Source organism: Thunnus albacares, chromosome 22, assembly GCF_914725855.1.
Source record: "Thunnus albacares chromosome 22, fThuAlb1.1, whole genome shotgun sequence".
NCBI lineage: Eukaryota > Metazoa > Chordata > Actinopteri > Scombriformes > Scombridae > Thunnus > Thunnus albacares.
This window is the reverse complement of record NC_058127.1, coordinates 19,952,642-19,979,580: the sequence shown is the minus strand read 5'-3', so window position 1 is coordinate 19,979,580 and position 26,939 is coordinate 19,952,642. Positions and strand designations below refer to the sequence as shown.

The 26,939-nt window shown below is 41.0% G+C and overlaps 2 protein-coding genes across 4 annotated transcripts in view; both read left to right on the top strand.

Moving 5' to 3' along the window:
• Positions 1 to 20,936, top strand: part of LOC122973239 (dynein axonemal heavy chain 2-like) — a 62,446-nt gene extending 41,510 nt beyond the window's left edge. For both annotated transcript variants that reach the window (XM_044340618.1, XM_044340617.1), the window contains 25 exons: positions 598 to 767; positions 961 to 1,077; positions 1,697 to 1,861; positions 2,072 to 2,194; positions 2,359 to 2,507; positions 2,823 to 2,889; positions 4,523 to 4,673; positions 4,794 to 4,942; positions 5,097 to 5,230; positions 5,957 to 6,101; positions 6,375 to 6,574; positions 6,938 to 7,064; positions 7,368 to 7,554; positions 8,170 to 8,318; positions 8,574 to 8,757; positions 9,201 to 9,391; positions 9,734 to 9,925; positions 10,174 to 10,358; positions 11,654 to 11,888; positions 13,634 to 13,785; positions 14,596 to 14,710; positions 18,631 to 18,807; positions 19,212 to 19,286; positions 20,298 to 20,448; positions 20,656 to 20,936. In XM_044340618.1, coding sequence (XP_044196553.1) covers positions 598 to 767; positions 961 to 1,077; positions 1,697 to 1,861; positions 2,072 to 2,194; positions 2,359 to 2,507; positions 2,823 to 2,889; positions 4,523 to 4,673; positions 4,794 to 4,942; positions 5,097 to 5,230; positions 5,957 to 6,101; positions 6,375 to 6,574; positions 6,938 to 7,064; positions 7,368 to 7,554; positions 8,170 to 8,318; positions 8,574 to 8,757; positions 9,201 to 9,391; positions 9,734 to 9,925; positions 10,174 to 10,358; positions 11,654 to 11,888; positions 13,634 to 13,785; positions 14,596 to 14,710; positions 18,631 to 18,807; positions 19,212 to 19,286; positions 20,298 to 20,448; positions 20,656 to 20,810 — 3,845 coding nt within the window. In that variant the 3' untranslated portion in view covers positions 20,811 to 20,936. The remainder of the gene's footprint in view (positions 1 to 597; positions 768 to 960; positions 1,078 to 1,696; positions 1,862 to 2,071; positions 2,195 to 2,358; positions 2,508 to 2,822; positions 2,890 to 4,522; positions 4,674 to 4,793; positions 4,943 to 5,096; positions 5,231 to 5,956; positions 6,102 to 6,374; positions 6,575 to 6,937; positions 7,065 to 7,367; positions 7,555 to 8,169; positions 8,319 to 8,573; positions 8,758 to 9,200; positions 9,392 to 9,733; positions 9,926 to 10,173; positions 10,359 to 11,653; positions 11,889 to 13,633; positions 13,786 to 14,595; positions 14,711 to 18,630; positions 18,808 to 19,211; positions 19,287 to 20,297; positions 20,449 to 20,655) is intronic.
• Positions 20,937 to 23,215: 2,279 nt separating this feature from the next.
• The window catches only part of kdm6ba (lysine (K)-specific demethylase 6B, a), a 103,278-nt gene continuing 99,554 nt past the window's right edge, over positions 23,216 to 26,939 (top strand). Inside the window, exons 1-2 of one of the 2 annotated variants that reach the window (XM_044340619.1) lie at positions 23,216 to 23,824; positions 26,500 to 26,691. The gene's annotated coding sequence lies outside the window, so the exon portion shown is untranslated. Of the gene's footprint in view, positions 23,825 to 24,617; positions 24,954 to 26,499; positions 26,692 to 26,939 lie in introns of those variants that run through there. The other variant, XM_044340620.1, reaches the window with a different exon arrangement.

Genomic DNA, 26,939 nt, shown 5'->3' with positions numbered 1-26,939 from the left:
TATAGAGCCTTTATAGCTCTCAGTTTGTAAGGTACAGTCCTCTCCAATTCAGTGAGGCAAACAGAAACAGACATACACATTGATGTTCTCAATATTGCCCAATGTGACATGTTTTGTTTGGTCACCTGGGTACAGTACATAATTGTACTTTTGATGGTACATATAGTGGCACAAAAATTGACTTGCAGGGAATCTCTTCAACAACAACAATAAGGCAGTAGGGCCCTAATTACTCATGAAGCAGTTATTCTGTAACTTTCTCTGCACACACCTTCCTCACACACGACAAACTGTATCTGTTTTGTGATCTTTGTGATAAACACTACACTGTTTATATCACTTTGCATAAAGGCTTAGAGCAGATGAAAATTGACTACAAGTTTTTTTGATTAGATTATGCTTACAAAAGAATAGATACATTTTATATCTATTTTAACAGGTGCTTTACATGAGGACAACACTTCTTTCCTTTTGAGAATCATGAAGCATAGGAAATCAACCACTGAATCAAACTGAGAGCTACAAAGAAGTAGAACTGAGAAAAAAAAATAATTTTCATGTTCTCTGATCCGTGTGACTTTGAAATGTTTTTGGCAGGTGAGGCCAACTTCATCAAAACGCTGGTAAACTTTGACAAGGACAATATATCTGACCGTGTGTTGAAGAAGATCGGTCAGTACTGCAGGCAGGTAGACTTCCAGCCAGACATCATCGGCAAAGTGTCTCTGGCTGCCAAGTCCCTTTGCATGTGGGTCAGAGCCATGGAGGTAAGAGGGTGTCAGCTAGCTACCGGCACACAGTCACACGCACAAATGTACTTTCATACATGCTTACAGTTATGTATAGAGAACAGAAATGCACAAGCACAAGGTAGTAGTTTAGTAAGACTGCTATATGTATTTATGAACATAAACATATGAGGCAAAACTAAATTAATGGATCCAACGATTTTTCCTCCAGGTCTATGGGCGTATCTACAGGGTGGTGGAGCCAAAGCGGGCCCAGCTGAATGCTGCCACAGCTCAGCTGGCAGAGAAACAGGCTGCACTGGCTGAGGCCCAGAACAAACTGCGAGAGGTAAGGAACACAGTGCATCTACAGTAGCAACCAGCCTGATAGATGTTTAGACACTAGTTCAAGTCAAGTAATGTTTACATACAACAGTGGAATTAAAGTCCGATAAAATAAAGTCTAAAGAGGTAAAGTGTTGGTTCATGAAAAAAATCCAATAGCAGTTCTTTGCAGGGTTCTGAATTAACATGGAGATTCAAAGACGGGTTTAAATCTTTGCAGCAGAGAAGACCCAACTCCTCTAAGTGGGCCAAGGGGAAACACTTAGTGACCCTGACACTCACGTATAACAGGAGAAGCAGGGTTCAGCTTATCTCAGGAGAAAATCAGAACCCCTTGTAATTCTTAAAGGGCTGTGATTGCTTTGACATGGTGCCCTATCCACTAAACTCATCATTTGGATTACATACATCTGAATATCATCAGCGTGAGAGTGGACATTTATGCCAAAGCTATGAATTAGGTCACAGTAGGGTACACCCACTATTACTGTATTAAACTACTATATATGTGTAAGAAGTTGCAATTCTGATGTTTGTGTTTGCACTTGCGCACGTGTGTGTGTGCACACATGTACATGTTTGTGTGTGTGTGTGTGTGTGTGTGTGTGTGTGTGTGTGTGCAGGTAGGGGAGAAGCTGGACCAGCTGAAAAAGCAGCATGGTGAGAAGTTGGCCATGAAGGAGAGTTTGAGGAAGAAGTCAGATGAAATGGAGGTGAAACTTGACCGAGCTGACAAACTGGTGACTGGACTTGCTGGAGAAAGGGTCCGCTGGGAGGAGAGAGTTGCTGTAGGCCACACTCACGCACACGCACACACACACACACACACACACACACACACACACTACTCAGTACTCAGGCCTAAAAATTGGTCTTTTCAAGTCAGCATCTTTCTATCTTTCTATTGTTTTAAGGGGTCAATATAGTATCAGACAAATCATACAATAGATTACTAGCACATATGTGTACCTTAAATAACCTGTGTGTGTATGCTTCAGGGTCTTGAAGAGAACATGGGATACCTTGTAGGAGACTGTTTGCTAGCAGCATCTTTTCTGTCCTATATGGGCCCCTTCCTTTCCAACTATAGAGATGAGCTGCTTGCCATCTGGATGAAGGAGGTAAGACACACACACACACACACACACACACACACACCACATACAAATACAAATATCCTGGTGTACAGTTCATTAAAATACTTGTAATAAACTTGTAATAATTCCTGTGTTTTATTCATCTCTCTCTCTCTCTCCCTCTTGCTCTCTGTCCACCCTCTCCTTAGGTACGGGACTTAGAGATCCCATGTTCACCAGGATTCAGCTTTGCAGTTTTCCTATCTAAGCCTACAGCAGTGAGGGAATGGAACATTCAGGGCCTGCCCTCTGACGCATTCTCCACTGAAAACGGAGTTATTGTCACCCGAGGAAACCGGTCAGAACATTTAGACACAAATTGTTTATTAAATAAGATTAGTTGTAGTCCAGTAAGCACATTAAGTTAAAATGCTCTACAAGTTTGATTTGGTATACTGTGATATTTAGTCTTAAAACGTTTGTTTGAAGATGTTTTTCCATGTTTTTTTACAAGTCTGCTGTCTGTGTTTACTTCCCTTTGTGTATTTCTGCGGTAGGAATGCACTACTTTTGAATTTGTTTTTCTAGGACTTGGTTGCAGACACTGTACAAAACATGTGTTATATACCGTAAATACAAATTGACTTCTTTTATGGCTTTCTGTTTTTTCAAGATGGCCTCTGATGGTGGACCCTCAAGGCCAAGCTTTGAAGTGGATCAAGAATATGGAGATGAAGAGAGTAAGATATGACTCAGCAAGTCCACTAATTAAACCATTCAGATATTACTGTCTATTCTGTCTCCACTGTTGGAGAGTTAGATCAGGGAGATTTGAATTTCTACACAGGAAACACAGAATTGTGTTTCATACCTCAAATTAAGAAAATAAAAAGAGATAAAGAACCTCACAAACACACCCGATTCTTGGTTCTAAGAAGTAGGTTTATCGAGAATTGTCTCAATAAGTTTGCTGAGGAAAACCCTTGTAAACCCCTCAAGAATGGGTCATGCCCTTCCTGGAACAGGCCCAAGGAAAGAAATGCAACTCGTTTTAGGGGAAACATTTTTTTGTTGTCACAAAGTAAGCCATACAGTTTAACATCAACTTCTGCTTTTCTGTATTACCTCCAGTAACCTTTTAATAAACTTTCACTTTATCTCTTTAAAGCAGTTCCAACCTCAGCTTTCAACAGGTCGAGACGGGTAATCGATGTACGTGTAGACTAACAGACCTAACATGAAAACTCTTGTTCAGGCCTTAGTGTCTGAAGGAGAGAAGCTTGTGTCTTGAGATCAACAGAGACATTGCAGTGAGTCCGTTGTGGTCATATTTAAGGAAGGCTTTTGATATTTAGGACATTTACTTTGACCAGATATTAGATGATCCATCAGCAGTGGAGAGCCCGGCAAAAGCTACAAAGAAGATTTTTGGGATTTTGTTTTTGCCAAACTATTGTCTGTCTGAAATTCCGATTTTCCTCCCACGCCACCTCTCCTCTCTCTCCTTTCTTTTCTCTGGCAAATTCCTCATTACAGTGTGTGCTATCTAAACCACTTTGCCCTTTGTGGTCTCTCTGACCTTTCACTTTCTCTCTCTCTCTCACTCTCTCTCTCTCTCTCTCTCTCTCTCTCTCTCTCTCTCCCTTGAAGTCTTTGTCCTTCGTCATCCCTCCCAGCTCATTCAGCTGCCTGTTCTCAAAGTAGTTACAGTGTGACCTTTATGGACAATTGAACTGAATGTAACTGATGTTTTTAGACATGGCTGTGGCAACCACTTTGGTCCAGACTGAAATATCTTGATAACTATTAGATGGATTGCCTTAACATTATCCACAGATGTTTACAGTCTGCAGAGAATGAATTATATTCACTTTTGGGGATCCTCTCACTCCAAACCAAAAATATAAACCTGCTGGTGGCACAACAGGAAAAGTCAAATATCTGCACAACTATGGGATTGATTGCCATGAAATTGTGCACAGACATTCATGCCCCCTTCAGGATAAATCCTCCTGACTACCGACATCATCAGGTCAAAACTTCTGTCTGTCCAATGCTTAGTTTATGACTAAAGCCCTCAAAACAAATTACTCTCCCCTCAGCCTCATCTGCATTTTGTTTAGTGCTAATTAACAAATTGAAAACTAAGATTGTAGACATTATACCTGCTAAACATCAACATGCTAGTATTATTAATTGAGCATGTTAGCTTGCTGTTGTGTGAATCAGCTCAAAGCATTGCTGTGCCTAAGTACAGTACAGTACATCTTCCTTCTTATGCTAATTTGTCCATTTAAAGTGATACTTTTTAACATATGCTTTCATTTTTCTCTTTTTGTCCTCTTGCGTGCATGTGTGTGTGCACATGAGCAGGGTCTGAAAGTAGTAGACTTTCAGATGCCAGACTACTTGCGGGTGCTGGAGAACGCCATCCAGTTTGGGAATCCTGTTTTGCTGCAGAATGTCCAGGAGGACTTGGACCCCTCTCTCAACCCAATTCTCAACAAGTCCCTCACACAGATAGGTCAGACACACTCACATACGTAGATTCACAAATTGAAATACCAACTGTTCAAGTTTTCTGAAGTACCGGTAAATGTTCACCTAAATAGGAGGGAGTGTCTGAATCTGTGTTTTTTCCCAGGCGGCAGGCTACTATTGAAGCTGGGTGATAAGGAGGTGGAGTACAATCCAGATTTTCGTTTCTACATCACCACCAAGCTCTCTAATCCCCACTACACCCCAGAGATTTCTACAAAGACCACCATAGTCAACTTCGCCGTCAAGGAGCAGGTCTGAGTGTTAATCTGTTTGTTTGTGGCTTCTGTATGTTTCGGCCCTAGTTCATAATCGTGTACTCGTGTGTATACTAATCTGTGTGCACCTACCCTTTGAGTTTATGAGCCTTAAACCGTGTGTATGTGTGTGTGCTTGTGCCTGCATGCAGGGTCTGGAAGCCCAACTACTGGGTATTGTGGTGCGTAAGGAGCGTCCAGATCTGGAAGAACAGAAAGACTCCTTGGTGATCAGTATTGCTTCTGGCAAGAGAAGCCTGCAGGAGCTGGAGGATGAGATCCTCAGGTTGGTCAGCAGACTGTCTGTCCTGGACATTGTGACATCTCGCTTCTGTAATACATATTTTCTTCACAGTGGACAAAAAATCATTTCAAGTGGAATATTAAATTTTTATTACATGGGCTTGTTCACATTGTTTTTTCATTCATTTATCACCCACTGAGACTAAACCCTTGCTTGTGTAAAATTCAAGTGCAGGGGAGGCTACAACTATAAAATCACAACTACTATTGCTACGAGTAGTGGAAATAAGCAACCACCTAGTTCTACCCTATCAGGAGACACCTATTAATACCCTACCCACCAAGTCTCATCTAACAACTTTCTACAGTAGTATTATCTTCAAGACCACAAGCTGTGCATCAGTCAGTCAGGTGTCACCCAGTAGCATAACAGAGCAACAAACACCACACTGTGTATTTACAGCATGTTAGGTAACCCAGATTTCTTAAATGTCATGTAAACAGGGAACAACAACACAGCAAGATTTATGCTGTGAAACACTTTTTTGACAATTCCTTTTAATAATAGCTTATTAGTTATCACCTCACAGCCACTAATAGCAATGGCAAACACATAGCTCATCCTCGTCCAACTATAGTAGTATTTTGTCTTTTAAGCAGATAATGTTTTCTGAATTTGTTTCTTTAATGTTTTCAGTCCACAGTGTTATGTTGACTTTATTCATGTAGGGGTTTTTTATGTTGCGTATGCCTGTGTCCACTCCACCAGGCTGCTGAATGAGGCCACTGGCTCACTGCTGGACGACGTGCAGCTGGTGAACACCTTGCAGACATCCAAAGTGACGGCCACTGAGGTTTCAGAGCAGCTGGAGAGCAGTGAACAGACCGAAATTGAGATCGACTCTGCTAGAGAGGTGTGTAGATGAAGGGATTAGTAGAGATGAAGGGATTAGAAGAGAGGGGAATTTGCTGCATTTCACTGGGTCTCGTGATAAATTAAATACTGTCAGGGTTTTGGACCTGAGGTAAGACAAAGTAAACACTTATAAACCATCACTGTGTGGTCTGGAAAGTTGTGATGGGGATTTACTATTAATTACTATTAATAATTAATTAAATAACGGAGATATGTACATTTGTCACTTTGGCATACAGTATGAGTATATAATAGTGTTCTCTCTTAACAGGCCTACCGCCCATGTGCCCAGCGAGCCTCAATCCTCTTCTTCATCCTAAATGACATGGGCCGTATTGACCCAATGTACCAGTTCTCACTGGATTCCTACATTAACCTATTCAACCTTAGCATAGAAAAGAGCAAGCGCAGCCACAAGCTGGAGGAAAGGATTACCAACCTCAACGACTACCATACATATGCAGTTTACAAGTAAGCAAGGACGCATGAAGAGAGACCTTTTTCATGAATGCAAATTTCAAAAATAAGGTATTGATGGGTAAATTCCAGTTAAATGTAAAAGAAAAGCTGTATGAGCTGCTGTGTAAAACCTGGAAGGCCTTCAAATAAAGTGAAAAAGAACTGTTATGGTATTATGCTGCATTTAAGGTGCTTCACTGAGAATGTAATGTAAACTATACCTTATCATCATATGCCCTTAATGCTACAATAGTGAGCAATTTTGTCCTCGATGAAGAAGTTTATGTCAAGACTTATCAGCTTAAGTGATATAGAATTTTGAGTTTCTGATGTGATCAACCAGAAAAATATAAATCTTTTATAAATCTTTTGCAGATACACATGCCGTGGTCTGTTTGAGGTACACAAGCTGCTCTTCAGCTTCCAGATGTGTGCCAAAATCCTGGAGGTAGCTGGCAAACTCAACATGGATGAGTACAGCTTCTTCCTCCGAGGAGGACTTGTAAGAAAACAAAGATCACACACACAGATGTCTTGCTTTTGTCTATTTCATTTGAGAGAATCAAATAGTACAAACTTTAATCTTTTACAGGCAGCTTGGGACATAATACCCCAACAGACAGTCCACTGTTTATCTCATTAGGATATAACTTTTATATAACTACCTTTCTTTGCCAGTGAATTTCTCATATCCCTGAGACTGGACTGATACTGTGGATAATGTGTCAGTTGTTTGACCTTTTCATTGATACACTGATGGAACAAAGGTTTGACTCCTGATCAATAAATGTGTATGTGATTCAAGGTACTTGATAAAGAGGATCAGATGGACAACCCTTGTACCAGTTGGCTTGTAGACTCCAGCTGGGACAACATCACAGAGCTGGATAAACTGCCCAACTTCCACGGCATCATGATCTCCTTTGAACAGTATCCCCGAGACTGGAACTTGTGGTTCACCAGCGCTGAGCCAGAGAATGCTACACTCCCAGGTCTGTGTTGTGGAGGAGTTTTATTGTTTTTGTATTTTCATTTTCTTTGGCTCTTTGTTGGTGCTGCAGCAAATTCTTCCAATCAAAGTTGAAGTGAACTCAACTGGGAGTTTAGGGGAGAGTTGGAAAGACAGTCTGTGTGTGCTACTCTGTGGTGACATATCTGAAGTGTTTTGTTTCTGTGAGAATTTCGAACTAGAAAAAGACACCAGTCCCCTGCTGTCTGTTATTGTATACCCCCAGTGCTGATGCATTTGTGTCTTCTCCTCTGGTTTTGTTTTTCTGACAAATGAGGATCTATTCATTGTTGATTCATTAAAGAGAATGTGTGGGTCTGCATATGTGTGTGTTTGTGTGTGTCTTCTGCTGCCTGGTTTCATCAGTGGGAATTAGATTTGACAAAGTTTAGCTCATTATGAATATGATCACAGGAGGATTTTGCTGCTGCCAAGACTTTTCCTCTCATTATATTCTTTGTTCATTACCCTTTTAATGTCTTTTTTCACCCTCCTCTATTAATCCACATCATTTTAATCATACATCCACCCCTCTTGTTTCCAAACTGCCCTCCATTAACCCCACGAAATCCTTCCTCTGTGTTGATCCTCCTTCTAGGTGACTGGGAGAATAACTGTAATGAGCTCCAGAAAATGCTGATAGTGCGTTCTCTGCGTCAGGACCGCGTCTCCCTCTGCGTCACCTCCTTCATTGTTAACAACATCGGCTCTCGCTTTGTGGAACCGCCTGTTCTCGACATGAAGGCTGTGAGTGTCAGCTGTCAATCCTTGTTGATTCTTTCTTGAATTTTAAACTACATCAAGTTTTATTGAAAGAAATGTTCCATACATATCAGTTGTCTAATTCTATTAGATTTTTGCTCACTTAAACTTTAACAAAATTTCATAAAACCCATTAGAATGTTAATCTTATGTGTCATGTGAGTTACACCATGTCAGCCCATCTATTCTCACTGTCTCTCTCCTTCTTTGTTGACTCCACTGTCTCTGTCCCCTCCACAGGTTGTGGAGGAATCCACCAGCAGTACTCCTCTGATCTTTGTTCTGTCTCCTGGGGTGGACCCCACAGGAGCGCTGCTGCAGCTGGCTGAGGCCTCTGGCATGAGCAAACACTTCCATGCTCTGTCTCTGGGCCAGGGACAGGCCCCCATTGCCAAGAGCATGATCGAAGAGGGTGTCAAAAACGGTACAGCACCAACTGCTCTGTCTTTCTTCCTGCTCTTCTATCCCAGATTCAGATTCTCTTTTGTTTAGCAATGTTATTTTTTCCCCACTAGTGTGTTAGACTCAAAAGTCACCTGTGCTTAACAATGTGTAGAAAGTACTTGAGTGACGCATTTTCTTCTTCTTATGGTCACCAACAGGACACACAAATATGACTAGACATGACATAAACAATATAAACAAATGATATTAGCTTTAAAGGTGCTATATGTAAGAATTTGCCACCTGGTGGGATTCATACTCCACACTCCAAACAAATTGGGGGCAGCATATCACCATGTCTGCTCCTTTCTTTGCTGCCGAACATGGTTTCTTGCCGGGAGAGAGTGTTGGTGATAATAGTCACTTTACAAGAGCTTCAGCTATTGTTACGTTTATTGCAAAGCCCTCTTTTTCTCTGCTCAGGTCACTGGGTCTTCCTCGCCAACTGCCACCTCTCCCTCTCCTGGATGCCTGAGCTGGACAAGCTGGTGGAGCAGCTACAGGTGCAGAAGCCCCACTCAAACTTCAGACTCTGGCTCAGCTCTTCACCACACCCTGAATTTCCTATTACTATCCTGCAGGCCGGCATCAAAATGACCACTGAGCCACCAAAGGTGCATGCACCCACACACACACAACAGAGATGCACACACAAAGCACATAGTGTTACATACTACGGGACATTTGTACAGTACAACAGTTGACATGGAGTGTCTACAAATCATTTACAAAATACACGCTTACTGTATGGAGCCAAGATTTTAATTTTCTATAATGTACAAATAGACATAATTTTGGTTTCACTTTGATTTTAGATGCTACTTTTAAATTTGATAAAATAGACTTGAGATATCAACTATACAAGCATATTTAAATTATATACATGGCAACAAATGTACATAGAAGTTCTGTTTATATTGTCTTCTATTTGCTCACACGAAACCCTTTGCCCTCAGGGTGTGAAAGCCAACATGAAGCGTCTGTACCAGCTCGTGACAGAGGCTCAGTTCACTCGCTGCTCAAGACCCGTCTTCTACAGGAAGCTGCTCTTCTCCCTATGCTTCTTTCACAGCATCCTGCTGGAGAGGAAGAAGTTTCTACAGCTGGGCTGGAACATTGTCTACGGCTTCAACGATTCTGACTTTGAGGTTGGCAACGATTACTGAATGATGTCGTGACAATGATCATGATGTGGTTGTTTATGATGGAAATGATTGATTGTTGGGAATTTCTGTGTGGTTGATTTTTGTCATCTATCTGCTCTAAATCACAAATGTAGATTTTACTCAAGACTAATTGATAATGACAGTCCAGTTCAGAGCATTTTGATTTGCCCTTGTCTTGCATTTCAAAGCAAGTCTATTAAGATCATCTTCTTGATGCTCCCATACTGTAGGTGAGTGAGAGTCTGCTGAGTCTGTACCTGGATGAGTATGAGGAGATTCCCTGGGATGCACTGAAGTATCTAATTGCTGGGGTCAACTATGGAGGTCATGTCACAGATGACTGGGACAGACGTCTTCTAACCACATACATCTCTGACTACTTCTGTGACGCTGCCATCAGCCAGCCCTTCTTCAAGTAAGACACTGTAACACACACACATTTATTTTGCCACAGCTTATTGTATTATTGTGTGTACATACGCTAGAATACAATATATGTACTATGACTTCAAATCCACACTGCTTACATTTATTATAAAATATACTGTATAGATATAATGACTGATGTATGTAATAACCACACGTCTCGCCATGTGTCAGCTGAGATTATATATCACTGAGAATATATATTTATTAAGTTTCAAAAATTGAAATGTATTGCAGACATTATTTTTCCCTTGTGGGTGTACATTGTGACTGCTCTCATCTCACAGAGGCCATTAAAACTCCCTGCTGAACCTTCTCATGGTAGCAGAGTGCCAGCACCACCAAGTGGACTCCCAGATTGCTACAACCTAAGAGATACTGACACATTGTGGCACCTTGTTGACCACTGACAGGAACACTTAGTCCTTGTTTTTTTTTGTTTTGTTTTATTACTTGATGTGTAATGACATAATGATCCATCCATCTATTCATTTCTAACCAACCACCCTCAAAAGAAGAAGGAGATATTTTTGAAAGTATTTTTTTCCTCCTATTGCTCCCACATTCACTGCATCAAAACAAAACAACACATACTGTACAAATAAACTCTACATATACATATGGTTTATATGTATTTCAAGAATAAGTTTTCCAGGACTCCATTAATACAGACAGAATGGCTCATAGGAAGGTTTTGCTGCTGTGTGTCCCATAGTTAATCGAAACAGGTTCACGCAACACTGCAGTGCTACCACTTTAATATAAGATAGAGCGATAAAACATTAATTCAATACACTAACACTTGAGTATCTTTTTGTCATTGATGATATTGTAAGGGTTTCGCATTGCTGTACTTTCCTTATTACATCGAAATACATTCGACAAGATGAAAGTAATCTCTACAGGGAAATGAGGTCATCGGCCATTTCATTGGCAGTAAGATACAATGAAAATAGAATTGAGAGAACAATAAAGCTAATACTGTGTACTGAAAGTTTAAAAAGCTGTTTTCCATTAAACAGTATGAAGATGCAATATCTTTGTTGACAGCATCATGTAAATCACCAGTTGTTATTAGATTATTGGATATACAGATGGAGAATGTACAATATGTCTAGAATAAGCTCAGAAAGTGCTAATGTGTACTGTCAACTATTAACACTGTTAAATTACAGTATAAGTATGTCCAGACCATGCAGAAGATCATTTTCTCTTTTCTGTACCATTGTACTGTGTTATAGTATTAAACATATATGTGTCATGTATCACCTTTCTCCCAATCAGGTTGTCACCTTTAACGTCCTATTACATCCCCCGTGACGGTGCCCAGTCCTTATACAAGGAGTATATCAGCATGCTGCCACCAACAGAGCACCCTGAAGTGTTTGGTCTGCACCCTAATGCCAATATTGCGAGCCAGATTGCTGAGACCAGGACGCTGTTTGACACCCTGCTGTCCCTGCAGCCCCAGGTTTCAAGCCCCACTGCTGCAGGGGCCGGGCCCAGTCGAGAGGACAAGGTGAGGGGGAAGCAATAAGGGAGTAAGGGAGGGTAGAAATGTGTAAGTTGAGTGGACATCCACACACTGGCATATGATGAGACCAACAATGTTGAACATTCAGATTATATAACACCACCCCAAATGCGCTGTCACTACAATGTGGCTTGATTTGTCACCTTTAATGTGCCGTACACTTTTTGTTTTCTTTCATTAGATTAGTTCTAACCTATGGCATTTGCATGTTTTTTTCAGCATTCAGGGTAGTAAGAATACAAAGATAAGCAGCTGCCACATTGCTGAGGATACTTTGGCCTGGTGCTTGGATGGTTCTCTGGTCAAAGTTTCAGATTAGGACTGTGTGTTATGGATGAAATCCTTTATCACGCTGTGTATCACAACATCAGTATATATTGTGACATGGTAAATTCTCTGGAAATCCAATTGAAAAGCTGTTTATGGAAAAAATACAAATGTAACCAGACTTATTTGTTTATGTCAAACATTAACTACAGTGTCCTGATACAAGCAGAGATATGGTATTAAAGGAGTAGCTACCTCGGAATAAACAGTGTGATAGTGAAAGGACCAATAAATCCTGCACACTGTTGGTCACTTGTACTCACTTTATTAACGACATTTCAGTCTGCAGACCTTCATCTGGCAAAATTCATGAACATGATAAACAGTATGTCAAAATCTCTGACTTTTGACCATGTGTATTTACTATGTGTATATACCTCAATCCTCAATTCTGGATCATACTTTACATTTTAGCAACCTTGTGAAAACCTTGTGGCAAAAACATTCCATGTCTTGATCGTGCTTGTGTGTGTGCTCACTTTCACAGTTCCTCCTCTTCCAGTTTTCTTCCCTCTGGCTTGTAAAGGTCAAACATTTTCCTGCAGAGCAGCTTGAAATACTGATCTTCCTTTTTAACCACTGTTCACTTTGTGCCACAAAAAGTCTGTGATTGATATGTATTTGGTATAGCTGTAGTTATTGTCATGATAGTAGGGTCAAAGCCATATCTGTTTGGGTTTGAGGCAGACAGGTCAATACCTGTCTGCCACCTGTCATTCAGTAATGTATAGTTTCAAAGGCTCTACTCATGAAGCCAATGTCCATATTTAGCTAATTGTTATTCCCAGCAATATGCAACATTTGCAGATTGTCATAAATGTAATGAGATACAGATCCAAGAATCTGTGCTGCTTCATGGAGAACACTGCACTGTTGAGTTTTGAGACAGTATCCAAATGGTACCTGTTGATTCTTCAGAGATGAATCTTTTCGTTACTAGCAGGAGGATTCCTTACTGACTCTTGTCTTCATGCTAATGTTTTTTTTTAACAAAGGTCACAATACTTATTTATATACCATAAAACTCAAACTCAAAATGTTAAGGCAGTGTAATACTGCAGAACAGTAACCGGTTGAACTTATTGGTTGAACCAACATGACTTTGAGCCATGTATAGTTCATCATCCATCTCCTTTTTACTGGTCCTTGTGGTTATGACTGTTTGTGTGTGTGTGTGTGTGTGTGTGTGTGTGTGTGTGTGTGTGTGTGTGTGTGTGTGTGTGTATGTATTTTGGAAGGAATTGATAAGTGTGTTAAAGCCTGAACTGGCAAATTATCAAATTTTATGCAGGTCCATGATCTGAATCTGCAGTTTTTTTTACTGCAAACACTTGTGTTCAGTGTCCTTGTAAGTTGAACTGTCTCATAAGGTTTTTCACGGTGCATTTCACATGTTCTCCAAGGTGTTGGACCTGTTGACAGATGTTCGCGGGAAGATCCCAGAATTGATTGACTATGAGGGCACCAGGTCCCTCCTCCAGGACAACCCTTCACCTCTTAATGTGGTCCTGCTGCAAGAGATCCAGAGATACAACTCCCTGCTGGACACCATCATGTATGAACTTGTGTCTGTTTTTGTATGTTAGTGCTTGTTTCTTTGGGTTTGTCTGTCTAAATCTCAGCCTGGCATGTGTGTTATACAGTACCTCTCATACTGCAGTTTCAAATGTATTTGTACATGGGGCTATACCATTTGTGTCATGTAGAAATGGTGCAACTTTCAAATGAAGAGAGCTGAAGATTAGTAGATAACTCAAATTGTGGTTTACACAGATAAAACTAACGACATGAATAAACCAGGAAATAGATTAATGGAATTATAGGTAGAGAATAATGTGGGATAGAGAGAGGGAAGCACACCTGAGTACAGCTAACATTCAGCAGAGGGACAGCATACCTAGGCTTGCTACCTGATTACTTACATTGTTTCTCACCTTCAATGGGGTAGTTAAACCAATCACGCTAGTGTAATTGATTGCAATGTATACATCAAAACAAACCAGTAATTTTCAAGGCAAATCTGCAACACAAGGAGGCACCAGCATCAAAGATGCAAAGAGGCAACAAGCGACGCAAAAACAGGAAGTGGACAAAATGAACTTCATGCAAATGTCTTAAGGCTTGTTGGAACCACAACTCAGGCTAAATAATAGCGCTTGTATTGGTTCCCTCAGAAAACAGTCACAGTCACAGTTCATCACCCAGTCATTGCTGAGTATGTCAAAAACAGTTTGAGGGAGACAGTGTTCCTCTTTGTATCTGTATGTCTGAGTACTGTCAATACTAAATACTACCCTATACATTACGACAAAAGGGGATAAAGGTAAGAAATTTCTTACTCTAACTGTTTATGTTTGTGTATTAGTTCGTCCTTAGTGGAGCTGGAGAAAGGAATCAAAGGCTTAGTGGTGATGTCATCCAGCTTGGAGGAGACCTTCCACTGCATCTATGACGCCCGTGTGCCACCGCTGTGGGAGAAGGTGCCAGACACACACACACACACCACCCACAATAAACCCACACACACCCACACATCTAACATCAAACAAGTTCTTTTGAGGTTACAGAACATATTTATGCTTTAATTAGTGTGATTGCTGTGCAGAAGCAATACTTTCTGTTCTTATTTTAATTCTAAACTAAATACTTAATTTCTCACTTCTAATAATATTTAAATGATGCACATACATGCGTATGCGTGATGCATATTTTTAGACTGCATATGAGATACAGTAACATGCAGAATGAGAGGTGAGACTGCACCTGCTACCTTCCTTTTCTCTCACTTCATAAAGTGGGTAGACACAGACTAGAACACACTTTACTGTACTGAATAATCTAGTATTGACTGAGCATTTCTTTGTGACGGTCACAGGTAGTATTTTAATACAGATAGAAAACTATGTTTATTTTTCTATTACTTAATCTGACTTCATTTACGGTCTTTCTCTGTACAACAAGTACAGTGCTGCCATCTAACAGAGAGCATTCAGAGTTCAGTCATTCAGGACTTTTGTGTATTGATCTTTGTGATTAGGTCTGATCTGCCCAAATCTATTCTGCTCCCTTCAGCCAGTCAAACAGCTGTAGGCCTGTCTCTGTACTGACTCACTGGTCTGTTAGTAAAGGCGTATTTATCCATCACTCTGCCTGGCTGCACAGACACACACTTATTGTTCTCCTCTGTCCAACCACAGACACACACATACACACAGATACACACATGCACACACATACACACACACACACACACACACACACACACACACACACACACACACACAGAGGGTGATGGGGCTCTGGCAGCATTCCAGCTGTAATTCTGTCCGAACGCTCCATTCTGGCTTCATTATCACTGGACCTCTCTTTACAGTGGAGAGAGAACACAGGGTGCTGTCAGCCTGGGTCAAGGGGCTCGAAAAGATTCTGGCTACAAGTGTGTGTGTGTGTGTATGTGTGTGTGTCTTTGTGTGAGTGTTGTGTATGAGTCAGTGGAATGTGTGTGTGTGTGTGTCTTTGTGTGTAGTGTATGAGTCAGTGGAATGTGTGTGTGAGTGTGTGTGTGTGTGTGCGCGTGTGTGTGTGTCCACTAAGCAGGGGTCATTCAGGGCAGTCCGTGTTTATATTCAAGTGTCTGATTCTGTCCTTATTATGGACTGTGTATTAAAGTATGTATGCAGATGTGTGTGTGTGTGTGTGTGTGTGTGTGTGAGTGAGTGGCTCTTCATCAGGTGGAGCATACCTTGGTCCTCAGTGGCTGAACAAAGCCAGCGTCTGTGGACTAATTGTAGTGTAATAAGCAAAGTAAACCTTCCAAGGCCTGCTCCACTTTCCTAAAAAGACCCGGAGCTCATTGTGCTCTAGCCAGAGGCTTATTACTGCTAGATGTATTGTATGTGCATGTGTGTGTGTATGTGTGTGCGTGGATCTATTTCCTTTTATAGGAGTATTGGACAGCTATTAGGTCTGCTGCCTCCAGCTGAGCTTCTCTATTCTACTGGCCACTTGTAAACTAGACAACTCTCTCTCGCTTTCTCTTTTTTCAGTCTCATTCTATTTCTGGCTGCCACCCATCTCCTCTCATTCACTTTGTCTTGCTCTCTTTTTCTCTCAAGTTGCATACTTTGGTTCACTCAGTATTTATTTTGTCTCCCTCACTCTGCATCTCATTCCCTTTATATCTTCTATCTTATGCTCCATCCTTTCTGACCTCTCTTTTCTCTCTATATTTTCAGCCTCATCTGGTCCAGGCAGCAACAGCATCCCTTCATAGACTTGCTGTCCTCCTTATTCACAGACTCGTGGCTTTAATTTTGACCTGCCTGCTTCTCTGTCTTCGGCCATTTTCAATCTGATTTCTTCATAAGTGTGTGTGAGTGTTTAGTGGCTGTACAGCATAGGTGAATGTAAGAGATTTTCAAGAGATCTGCTATATGAATGTAGAGAGGTTATGCATGTGTCACTGTATGCAGAGTCACTATGGACAGTCCCCTCTGGATGGCAAACGTTCAAAAATGCTTTCATCCTCCTAGACCACACAAGCATATGCATGTGTGCTCAAATGTCCATATGTTTGTTTTTATTAGGGCTTGGTTTGTTAGGTTGTGTATATTAGTCTAAATTGTTGGTTGCTCTCCAGGCCTTTAGCCCAGGCTGTGCACCCACCTAGCTTGTGTCTGCATATGAGTGTCAGGCACATTATGGAAACAAGCAACAGTAAGCATAAAATATAAACACGAATTTGCACGAGATGAAATCATTTTTGACAACCTTCCAACAAAAGTAAGATGTGAAAAGTAATTCAAAACAAAACACCCAGTCTGTCTTCCTGATTTGCACAGGCATGAATCCCACTCACTTAACCTCCAGCCAAGAAGATCAGAATCACAATCAGAAATACTTCATTGATCCCCAGGGGAAATCGGGTCATGTTACTGTTGCTCACATTCTAGAATAGAAAAATATGTATAGCATAGAGAAACTATAAGAAAAATAGAAATATATGTAAAAAATATGTGTATTATTATCTACATTTATATCTACAACAGTGTAAATAATAATTCAGGGAAATGGGATCTATAAATGTGTTAAAATGCAAGAATAGTGTAAATAAGAAATATTAGTTGAAATATACAAGTTATATGCAAGAAACGTAAGGATAAGGGTATAAAGATAGATATACAGGATCTCCTGTGGTTAAAAGTTCATAATTAGGTTTAATACCAGGCTAGATATCACCAGGCCAGCCCCAAAAGATGGTTCTCTTTAACAAGAGAATGGTGATATGTACGTCAATTTAGATGTGATGAAGGCAAGGCACAAATAATATCCTCTGTAATACTAAAACTCAGAATAGATCTAGTTTTATCAGTATTCTTGAGTTCAACACTGAAATGACAGATGGAAACTCAATGAACTTACAATTCTCCCCCTGCAATAGTTGTTTTTTTTCTTTTTGGCTGTGACAGAGGACCACTGTAGACCCACTGGCAGATTAATGGCAGTGCTCCATGGCACCTTACATTAAGGCAGTGCCTAAATCGGACAAAGCAGGAAACACATAATCATGTTTTAATATTAGCTATCCATTTTAAAAGCAGAGGCTTCACAGTTAAACATATGACAGGTGTTGTAATCTGCAACACCTTGCTCCCATGCTGTTAAGATTTATTATTTGCTCTCCTAAAGTGTAGAGAACTGCAGGGACTGTGTGTGCCAGCAGTTCTGCTCGGGACTGTCAGTGTAATTGCTGTTTTTAACAAGGACATTTGTGAATCTGCTAGCTGACTGACAGAAAATGTGTTAGTGATTTTGTGAGGATGTCCTTGCTTTGGTATATGAACAGCAAATACATTTGTATTTTTAACTTTTAGATAATGTTTGCAGTTTTAGCTTTGGGCTCTGTAAAGCTGTAAATGGCATCTCATTATTTTAATGTATTATGGATTAACTGATAATGGAAATGATTGTTACCTACAACATGGAAACAAATGTGTAGAAATTCACAATATGTTATATCCTTTACTTTTGTGTGCTAGAAAGTAAAACTATATATGATTAATTGTTACATACATTATCCCTCAGAACCTGCCGATGTGTTTGTATTACTGTAGATTCCAATGAATCATCTGTGTTTCCATACAAATCATGTCTGTTGATTACATAATATAAAATCAACCAAAACAGCAGAAGTTGTATTATCAAGAGGATTTAACCATAACTAAGTCCACGCTTTCTTTGTGAATTTTTACACAATTATCACTCCCTCACCCCTCCTGCATCCCTCTACATGTGTTGATAAGATCTACAGCTGTCATCAGCTGGGAGCATGAAATGACTGTAAATTTTCCATGCATTTCTCTTTCACACTCTCCCTTGCGTCACTCCCTCTGTCCACTAGGCGTACCCCTCTCTGAAGCCCCTGGCAGCATGGACCAGGGATCTTTGCCAGCGAGTCGATCAGTTTGCACACTGGGCAGAGACGGCCCAGCCCCCCAACTTGTTCTGGCTCTCTGGCTTCACCTTCCCCAACGGTTTCCTCACTGCTGTGCTGCAGTCCTCTGCTCGACAACACAACGTGAGAGTTCACACGATCTCATGCACACAGGCACTGAGACGGTTACACAGTGAAACAGCACATTAGGAAACACCGCTTGTTTTATCTCATCTTATTGATGGTCATATATTTTCAATGACGATTAAAAGATTGATTGAAGAACAGCTACAGTGATACATACAAAAAAAACACACTTGTTGAGGCAGGCACACACAGACATAAGAACAACAATTTCAGCACATTTTAAATTACATACAGAAACTATTAATTTATCTAACAGATGTCAGTTATATTGTATATTTGGTAAAACTAATTCTAATATGCTCCATTGAAATGAATAGAAATGTCCCTGTTTGGCGTTTAGTTGAGTAATAGTAACATCTTGTCCATCCAACAGTTAACATTGTGTTAATCTGTTCTTGCAGATATCAGTGGACACGCTGTCCTGGGAATTTATAGTGTCAACTGTAGATGACAGCAACCTCCTTTACCCGCCCAAGGTGACTCCGTACACATAATCCTACCATCAGACCAGTTTTTCTGAGTCATTAGCTTTCAGCTGTCATCACCATTTTCCATCACATTTTTCATTTCTACCCAAACATTGACTCAGTGTGTTTTTTTTTCTAAAAAACGTATTTTCATTCAAAGCAGCACACCACTTTGTGCCTCTCTCTTCCCATTTCTCAAATTCACTCTCGCATTTTAATGTTTTTATGAAGCAAGTTTACAATCCAAATTTTGACAGTAAGGGAAAGCGCTCATTTGTCTTGTTACTCCCACTCCAAAATCGCTGTCATTGTAACTCTTCATTTCTCACTCACCCTTAATCTTATTTTATTCCCCTCTGCATCAACTATTCTGTGCCTCCCCCTTTCCCATTTTCCCTCATCCTGCTATTACAAAACCATTGCACACTTCCAGCCCTTCCTGTCTTTTGTGCTCCTTCACTCTTGCTTCTTTTTAGCTCTCTGACTCTGTTTCCTTCTGTGCAAACTGTTTCTTTCCTTTCACACCACTCTCTCCCTTCTTCTGTCATTCTCCTTCCTTCTTTCTTCCTATGTCTTTTCTCTCTTCTCTCCTCTAGCCCCTCATCTCACCATTTTTTGCCCCTTCTCCTCCCTTACTCTCTCCCTCGTGACCCGCCAGTCTCCTCTCCCTTCCACCTCTCCCACTCTTTTTCTTCTTCTCCTATTCCCTTCCTCCTATCCTCTTTTTTCTAACTTTCTCTTTGCCTCTTCCCTCTCTCCTCTTTCCTTCCCCTCCGCTGCAGCCCTCCCATTTCCCGTTTTCACCCCTCCCTCTCCATTCCTCTCTCAATTTCGTTACCTAATTGGCATGGCTGTCTGACATAAACTTTATTTTTTTTTTTTTTCCAAAGCTGTATGCAAAATGTCACCTCAAAACAAGTGTTTGTATCTCTCACCCTACTCCCTCCCCTCCCTGCTCCCTCCCTCTTCTTCCTCGTTTCTCCACTCATGCCCCCTCCTCCCTGCCTCTCCCATGTCCAGGACGGAGTGTTCATTCGAGGATTGTACCTGGAGGGCGCCGGTTGGGATAAGAAGAACTCGTGTCTTTTGGAGGCTGAACCCATGCAGATGGTCTGTCCCATCCCCACCATCCACTTCAAACCTGTGGAAAACCGCAAGAAGATGGCCAAGAGTGAGCTGTTTAAGAGGGCTTTGTCATGGATTTCATTACTCAGGCCAACTGACTATCTTTCCATCTTCCATCATGTTTTATTTGATTTTATTTGAAATGATTCATCTTTGATCTCTTGTTTTCGCCATCTGTTCGTGTATAGTCTGTGATGTCATGCCCTGTGGTTTCACTGTCTCAGCTCTATGCCTCTGTCTCTTGCGTGCGTAGGTATGTACCTGTGTCCTTGTTACTACTTCCCTGTCCGTTCTGGCGGGGCAGGCCGAGCATCTTTTGTGGTCGGTGTTGAACTGAAATCTGGAGCTGTGACCCCAGACCACTGGATCAAGAGAGGAACCGCTCTTCTCATGAGCCTAGACAACTGAAGGCCTTAACACACACACACTCACACACATTGACTCTGACACATGATTTTACTAATGTTTAATATTTATTGTTTTGATCTTATTATTTTGTATACACTTTATAAAAGTTTCAAACATGTCTCCCCACGCTTCGCCTCTGACACTTAATTCTTGACTCTTTCTTGGACACATATTGTATGATGTCATCCGTATTTGTGACCTTCAGTTTTAAAAGGCCACAAAGCTGCAATAGACAGGAAATTAAATGTTACATTAATGCACAGTTTCTCTAGACTTTCACACCTGGGGTTTAGCAATAAATGGACTGAGTCATTGTTTGATACTTTGAAGTTGGTCTGACACAAATCTGGCAAGGTAACTGTCTTCTCTTTTTTTTTTTTTCGTCTGTTCTCTGCTGTCTGCTGACAGATGATTCACTCCTCTCCACAGACCTGCATCAGTCTTTCCATGCTGACCCCCTTCTACCCTGCTTAAACACAGACACTTACACACCAACACACACACACACACACACACACACACACACACACACGTACGCATGCACGCACTCACACACTCTGGTCATGTAAGTGTCTGTTGTGCTGTGTTGAATTCCTTTGTAATCTGATAAGCTGTTACTCATTGTGATCTGCTGTATATTAACATAACATACAGTAATGGACAACACACTTGTACGAAGACAGTTGTGGACTTGGCTATAAAAAAATATATGCAAAATACTTTCATCTCAAATTCAAATTCCCAGCAAATTATAATCATTGGCAATATTTTTAATTGCATAATATGTTATTTTCTGGTTTTGCACATTTATTGATGTGACAGACCTGAAAATGCAAATCACTCTAAATTTTTAAGCAAAAGTCTGTTTCTGGTAGTTTTACATCTTTAAACCAAAGAATATTTTAATTTCCTGAAAATGAGATTCATCCCTGGTTTGACACACCCAGACACACAGCGAGAAACGCACGCACGCAGGCACACATGCAGACAATGCGGTTAATCAAGGTGAGGTAAGGGATATTTTTATGCTAATTCACATTTCCCTCAAGCTGAAAAAGAGGACAGAGGGAGGGAGCGACTGAAGGAGAAATGAACCTATTCAAACAAATGAATTCTAATGAAGCTTTGCAGACAAGACGTTTGGAGTCGCTCAGAGTTGTGGGAGAGAAGGCCCGGACTTCCCCAATGGAAAGGACTCAGCCCAAACTCCTGAAAAGGGAGGGAGAGAAAAACAAGAGAAGGACCCTGGAGAAAGTGAGCCGGGAGGAAGAATGGTCCAGTAATGAGAGAGGGGAACCAGAGAGAGGGGGGCCTGAGTTCAAGGTTGTATTCAGACTTTAAGGATTGTCCCCCTGAAAGACCAAACACAGACTTCCTCAGGGTTTAAGAGCCTCTTTATCAGACCCAGGTCTCTCTCTCTCTCTCTTTCTGTGTGTGTGCATGTACACTGGTGGTCTCTGGTTGGGTGGGAGATGGAGGGGGGCACTCAAAGCAACATGCTGAATTCAAATTCAAATAGGCTTATTCTCAGGCCTGCATGTAACAAAAATATCAGACTTGGGTAGGTGTTTTATGGATAAAAGCTTCAGTTGAAAAGCAGCAGAATGTAAATGTGGTATGGAAACTTTATTTGTTACGGGGTGGCGATGAACTTGCCTGTCAAATAATTGAAGAAGAATGGAGTGTTCCAGGACCGTGATACAGTATCCATCTGTGTATCCACTTAGTAACAGTAAAAGGACCTCTTGTAAAATTCCTATGTTTTGAGGAATGTTTTGGACACTTTTTTGAACGTCGCTGATGAGAGAATTCAAATATTTTCATGTAAAGGAGTTATGAAAACTATATTCTCTGCAGACTATAAACCCCTTTTTGCTATTTTGAAAATGTTGTCTCTTACTATAGAGGATAAGCAAGTTGAAATGTCTAATGAGATTATACTGCCGCCTATGAAATGGATTATCACTGAAATTAAACTAATCTGCTGTTTACTGAATCTGTATTTAGGAGCTACTAGCCTTGATGGGTTTGCCTTGTGCTTTAATTTGATTACCCAACATGCTCCTTCCCTAGCTTTCAGTTTCTTGGGAAATGACAGAGACTTGACAAGATTTCCAGACATCTCCAAAGCACAACTTTTGATTCCTCAAGTGGCTCTTGGCCCTTTAGTAACTACCTCCAACTGAGAGCTTGACTCTTGAACCACATATAACAAGGGGAAAACCTGGTGTCCAGTTGTTCCTCGTTGAATAGTAGTTGATAATGGAATTTGGGCAAGTTTTACAGTGTGTTTGCCAGTGACTGTGGAGGCGGGGCAGTTAATGTCCAAGACTCTTCCACCGAAAATAAACCTGCATGAGGGAAGAGAGAAGGAGAGAGAAAGAGAGAGGAGGGAGGGAGGAGGAGGAAGGGAAAGAGCCTTTCAACGGGGACAGAAGGGAAAGAGTCTCCGTTTCAATGGAATAAAAACTGCGCAATTTCTTTAAGGACTGCCTGCTCAGATCGCGGTGGACCGTTCCTCTTCATGAAATGGATATCAGTTGTGTTTTTGGATGATTAGGGAATCCGTGCCTACTGCAACCCCCGCTGCCTCGGAGGCTACAGGAGCTGGCGAATTTTTACCAGATGGTCTTCAGAAGAGGAAAAAAAAAGAGCTGTGCAATCATTTAGACAGGCGATATGACTGTGCAGAGATGCAAGATCAGTGACGAGTGATCCGTCATGCCTTGCCCATGGGCGAACACATTCCCATTTTGCCAGCCTGGGCTGTGATCTATCTGCGTGTACAGTGCTCCCCGTGTCGACGTTTGCACCTAAACCCGTTATGGATGTTGAATGGGATTTCATGGTTTTTTTGTTTTTTTTTTGGAAGAGGGCTTTTAGGGGGCTGCGTCATCCGTGGCCGGGAAATGAGATGGACTGCTTTGCAGATTTTCCACTATTACACTGTTTTAACCGCGAGAGTCAGCACGGCACCTCCCCAGCAGATTTTTTTTTTGGATGGCTCATAAAAGGTAAGTAAAACGCAAATCAGGCATGCACGCTGACATGTGAGGCTGTGCTGTTACCTAATTATAACAGGGAAGAGCCAGAATGAGACTCCATTGAAAACAACCCGAACTACAGTATCCTCATCCTGTAATAAATCTTAAAGGACACGATCAACGGTACAGCAAGAAAAAAAAAGCAAGCCACTGTACAGTTAGTGTCACTGTTGGAGACTTAGATTAAATCAAGTCGTGTAAAGTCAGGATTTTGCAGAGCAGCAACACTGCATCCGAAACAGAAAGCTATATTATGAGTGAATTTGCATGAGGGGATGATTCAATGGTGTTATGTAATTGCTAACACAGTGTAATAGGATACACAGCTCTAACTTTACACAAATATGGAAGATAAGTTTGGATACTGCAGCAGTTCAATACGGATGTGTCTGTTTCCCCCAAATCCGTGTAGAAACTGGAGTGGGTGATGTCATGTTTTTACGGTAAGGAAGGAATAGTTTACGGGAAGGTAGGTCTGGAGTTGGTGATGTCGCAATCGCCTTGTGTTGATCTCGGTTTCAGGTTTATAAATGCATGAAAAAAGGCGGTGGATCGCGTGCGTGGGTGTGATATGTAACGCGAGGTTGTGATATTGTAGCGATTCAGGGTTAAATCGCGGGTAGTTGGGTGAAATGCGTGCTCGCTGGCGTTGGAGGAAGGAGTGTCGCATTTTCTTTCTGAAATGTCATGTGGTTAAGTTGTGGCGGGTTCTCCACTATTTCCAGGAAGAGCGTTTGAATTTTCTTCTTTGGGATTTTTTTTTCTGTCTCCACCCCTCTTGCTGTTCATGTAGCACTTCAGGATTTGTGCCGCTTGATGGCGCCACAGCACTGTAAATGAGCCAGGCGTGCATGGGAGAAATGTTTTGCTCAAGAGAACTTCAGCAGGGTTTTAGTATTGAACAAATAGGTCAAAACCAAAAGTAATCCAACAGCTGGCACCTTTTATCTTTGCCTTTTAATACTTGGCAGAGGAGTAAAATTGACTCCCACTACACAAAAGAGTGTGCTTACTGAAGCACTCATCCACTTTTTGCTGCCAGTCCATCCAGAGGTGTCAGAGGTCAAGTTTCAGCCACACGCTAGCAGCCCCGGAGCAGGTAGGAAATGCACTTTTTAATTTTGTGAATTTAAACACACAGCTCAGCGTGCAGGCAGCAATGCACAGTGAGAATGGTGGAGTCTGTGGTGCGTTCGGGGCCCCATCACATTGGCTCCCTCATCCCTCTTAAAAAACAAACTCTTTTCAAATGAGAATCCAAATGTGTTATTTGGATTTGTAGTGTGCACATTAAAAAGTGACAGATTAAGTATACTGAAAGATGTCAGTACAAATAATAAATTCCCTTAATTTTTGAGTGTGCTATTGATGGACTATTGTCCCACAGTGCAGTGCAAGTGGAGGGGGCAGTCACAGCTGCAGACAATTAAAAGTAATTGTGGGCAATGGTACTGAAAGAGAAAACAAAACAAATTAAAAAAGAAACACATCTTTGGACAGAGATTTAGCCTTAAATTTTTGTTAATTTTGTAAAGTTTACATCAGCAGCAGCTTTCCAAAGTCACAGTTTGATTGATGTCCTGCAGCTGTTGGTACAAAACGGTAAAGTGGTTCCATTTATTTCTTATGTGCAGAAACAGCAGCCTTCTTTATGTGTATTTATGTCTGTTTCTGGATTGCATTCATGTTTCCAGATCTATTCAAAGTCTGGTGGTCAGCTGTTTCCTATGTGTAATAGTTAGTGGACAATTTTAGGCTATTTGTTATTAATAAGATAAAAAATAAATATGTGGTCTTTGTTGCAAGTTTACTTTGTGTTACTTAGGTTACTCAGTTAGATTTTGCTTTTACAAGGAACTTTTATTCCAAACTGGGCTTTTTAAACAAAATACTTGTTTCTTCCATTATGAAATTTATCCGACACAGTTGTGCACATGTGGCAGAAAACTGACACTCACATGAAAATAGAGCCATTACTGTTTTCCATATCCACATCCGTGTTGTTTCATGCCTGCTAGTGTCCATCTATCACTGCTCCCTGTATGATAGACATTTATTTAATGAGTGAAATCAATAAGGGAAAAGCTTTCACCTGGATTCACCTCATGTTTGACTTTCATGAAAAGAGCAATTACATAATATCACGGCATCAGTGTGATTTTTCTACTAAGTGTATGCACAATTGTGTACATTGTAATAGTATAGCTATATTAACTGTACAAATCGCTTAAGTGCAAGATTGCCTATTGTCCTCTAGATGGCGACACACTCGCAGTCCAACTCAATATGATTGAGTCCTTTTGTGAACAGCTGCTGACTTCTCACAGTGCAGTGATGGAAAAAGCAGACTGTGGTCTCTGTGTGCTGTATGTCACTGTTAAATTGTCTGAATGTGGGCAGCAGATGAAACTACAGTATAGTAGTGCTGCTGTGGTCCAGGATTTGTCATATAAATAGCCACCATGATCACACTCTTGAGTCGTTTCTCATATGGACAAGCGTTGTCAGATGTCGTTCTCTGCTTGATTTCAGCTCGATTATTGATGATCTTGAAACCCAGTGAACCAGCCATTTCTCCTATGGATGTTTTCACAAAGCAAAACTCTTTGATCCAAACAGTTGATGCATATCTTTTCCATTCACAGAGAAACACTGAGGAACATGGCCAAGCATTGTCGTGCCGTCTTTCAAGAACCACCAGCTCCTGACTGAAGCCATAAATAAGAGGTCTGAAGATGTGACTGACTGGGTGTCCTAGCAAGAATATGTGAGATCACCGGCGTAGCCAGTGGAGTTGGACGCCACAACCTGGGAATGGAAAACACTCCACAGTGATGGTGAGATGGGCCTAGAATATTTGTTTTGTAGCATGGAAACAGAATTGGTTACTGTAGTGATAACTTTCCACCACGCTATTATATTTACTCTATTTGTTAAAGCCCATCATTGAATTTTTAAAAAATTCCCCTTTCATAAGCTCAAAAAGTCTTTAAAAATCTAGTAGCTATTGTAGCAGTTATTAGTTGCTGTGGTAATATTAGGTTCTTTCCTGACTAACTTGCAGCAGATGAATGATAGCTAATGA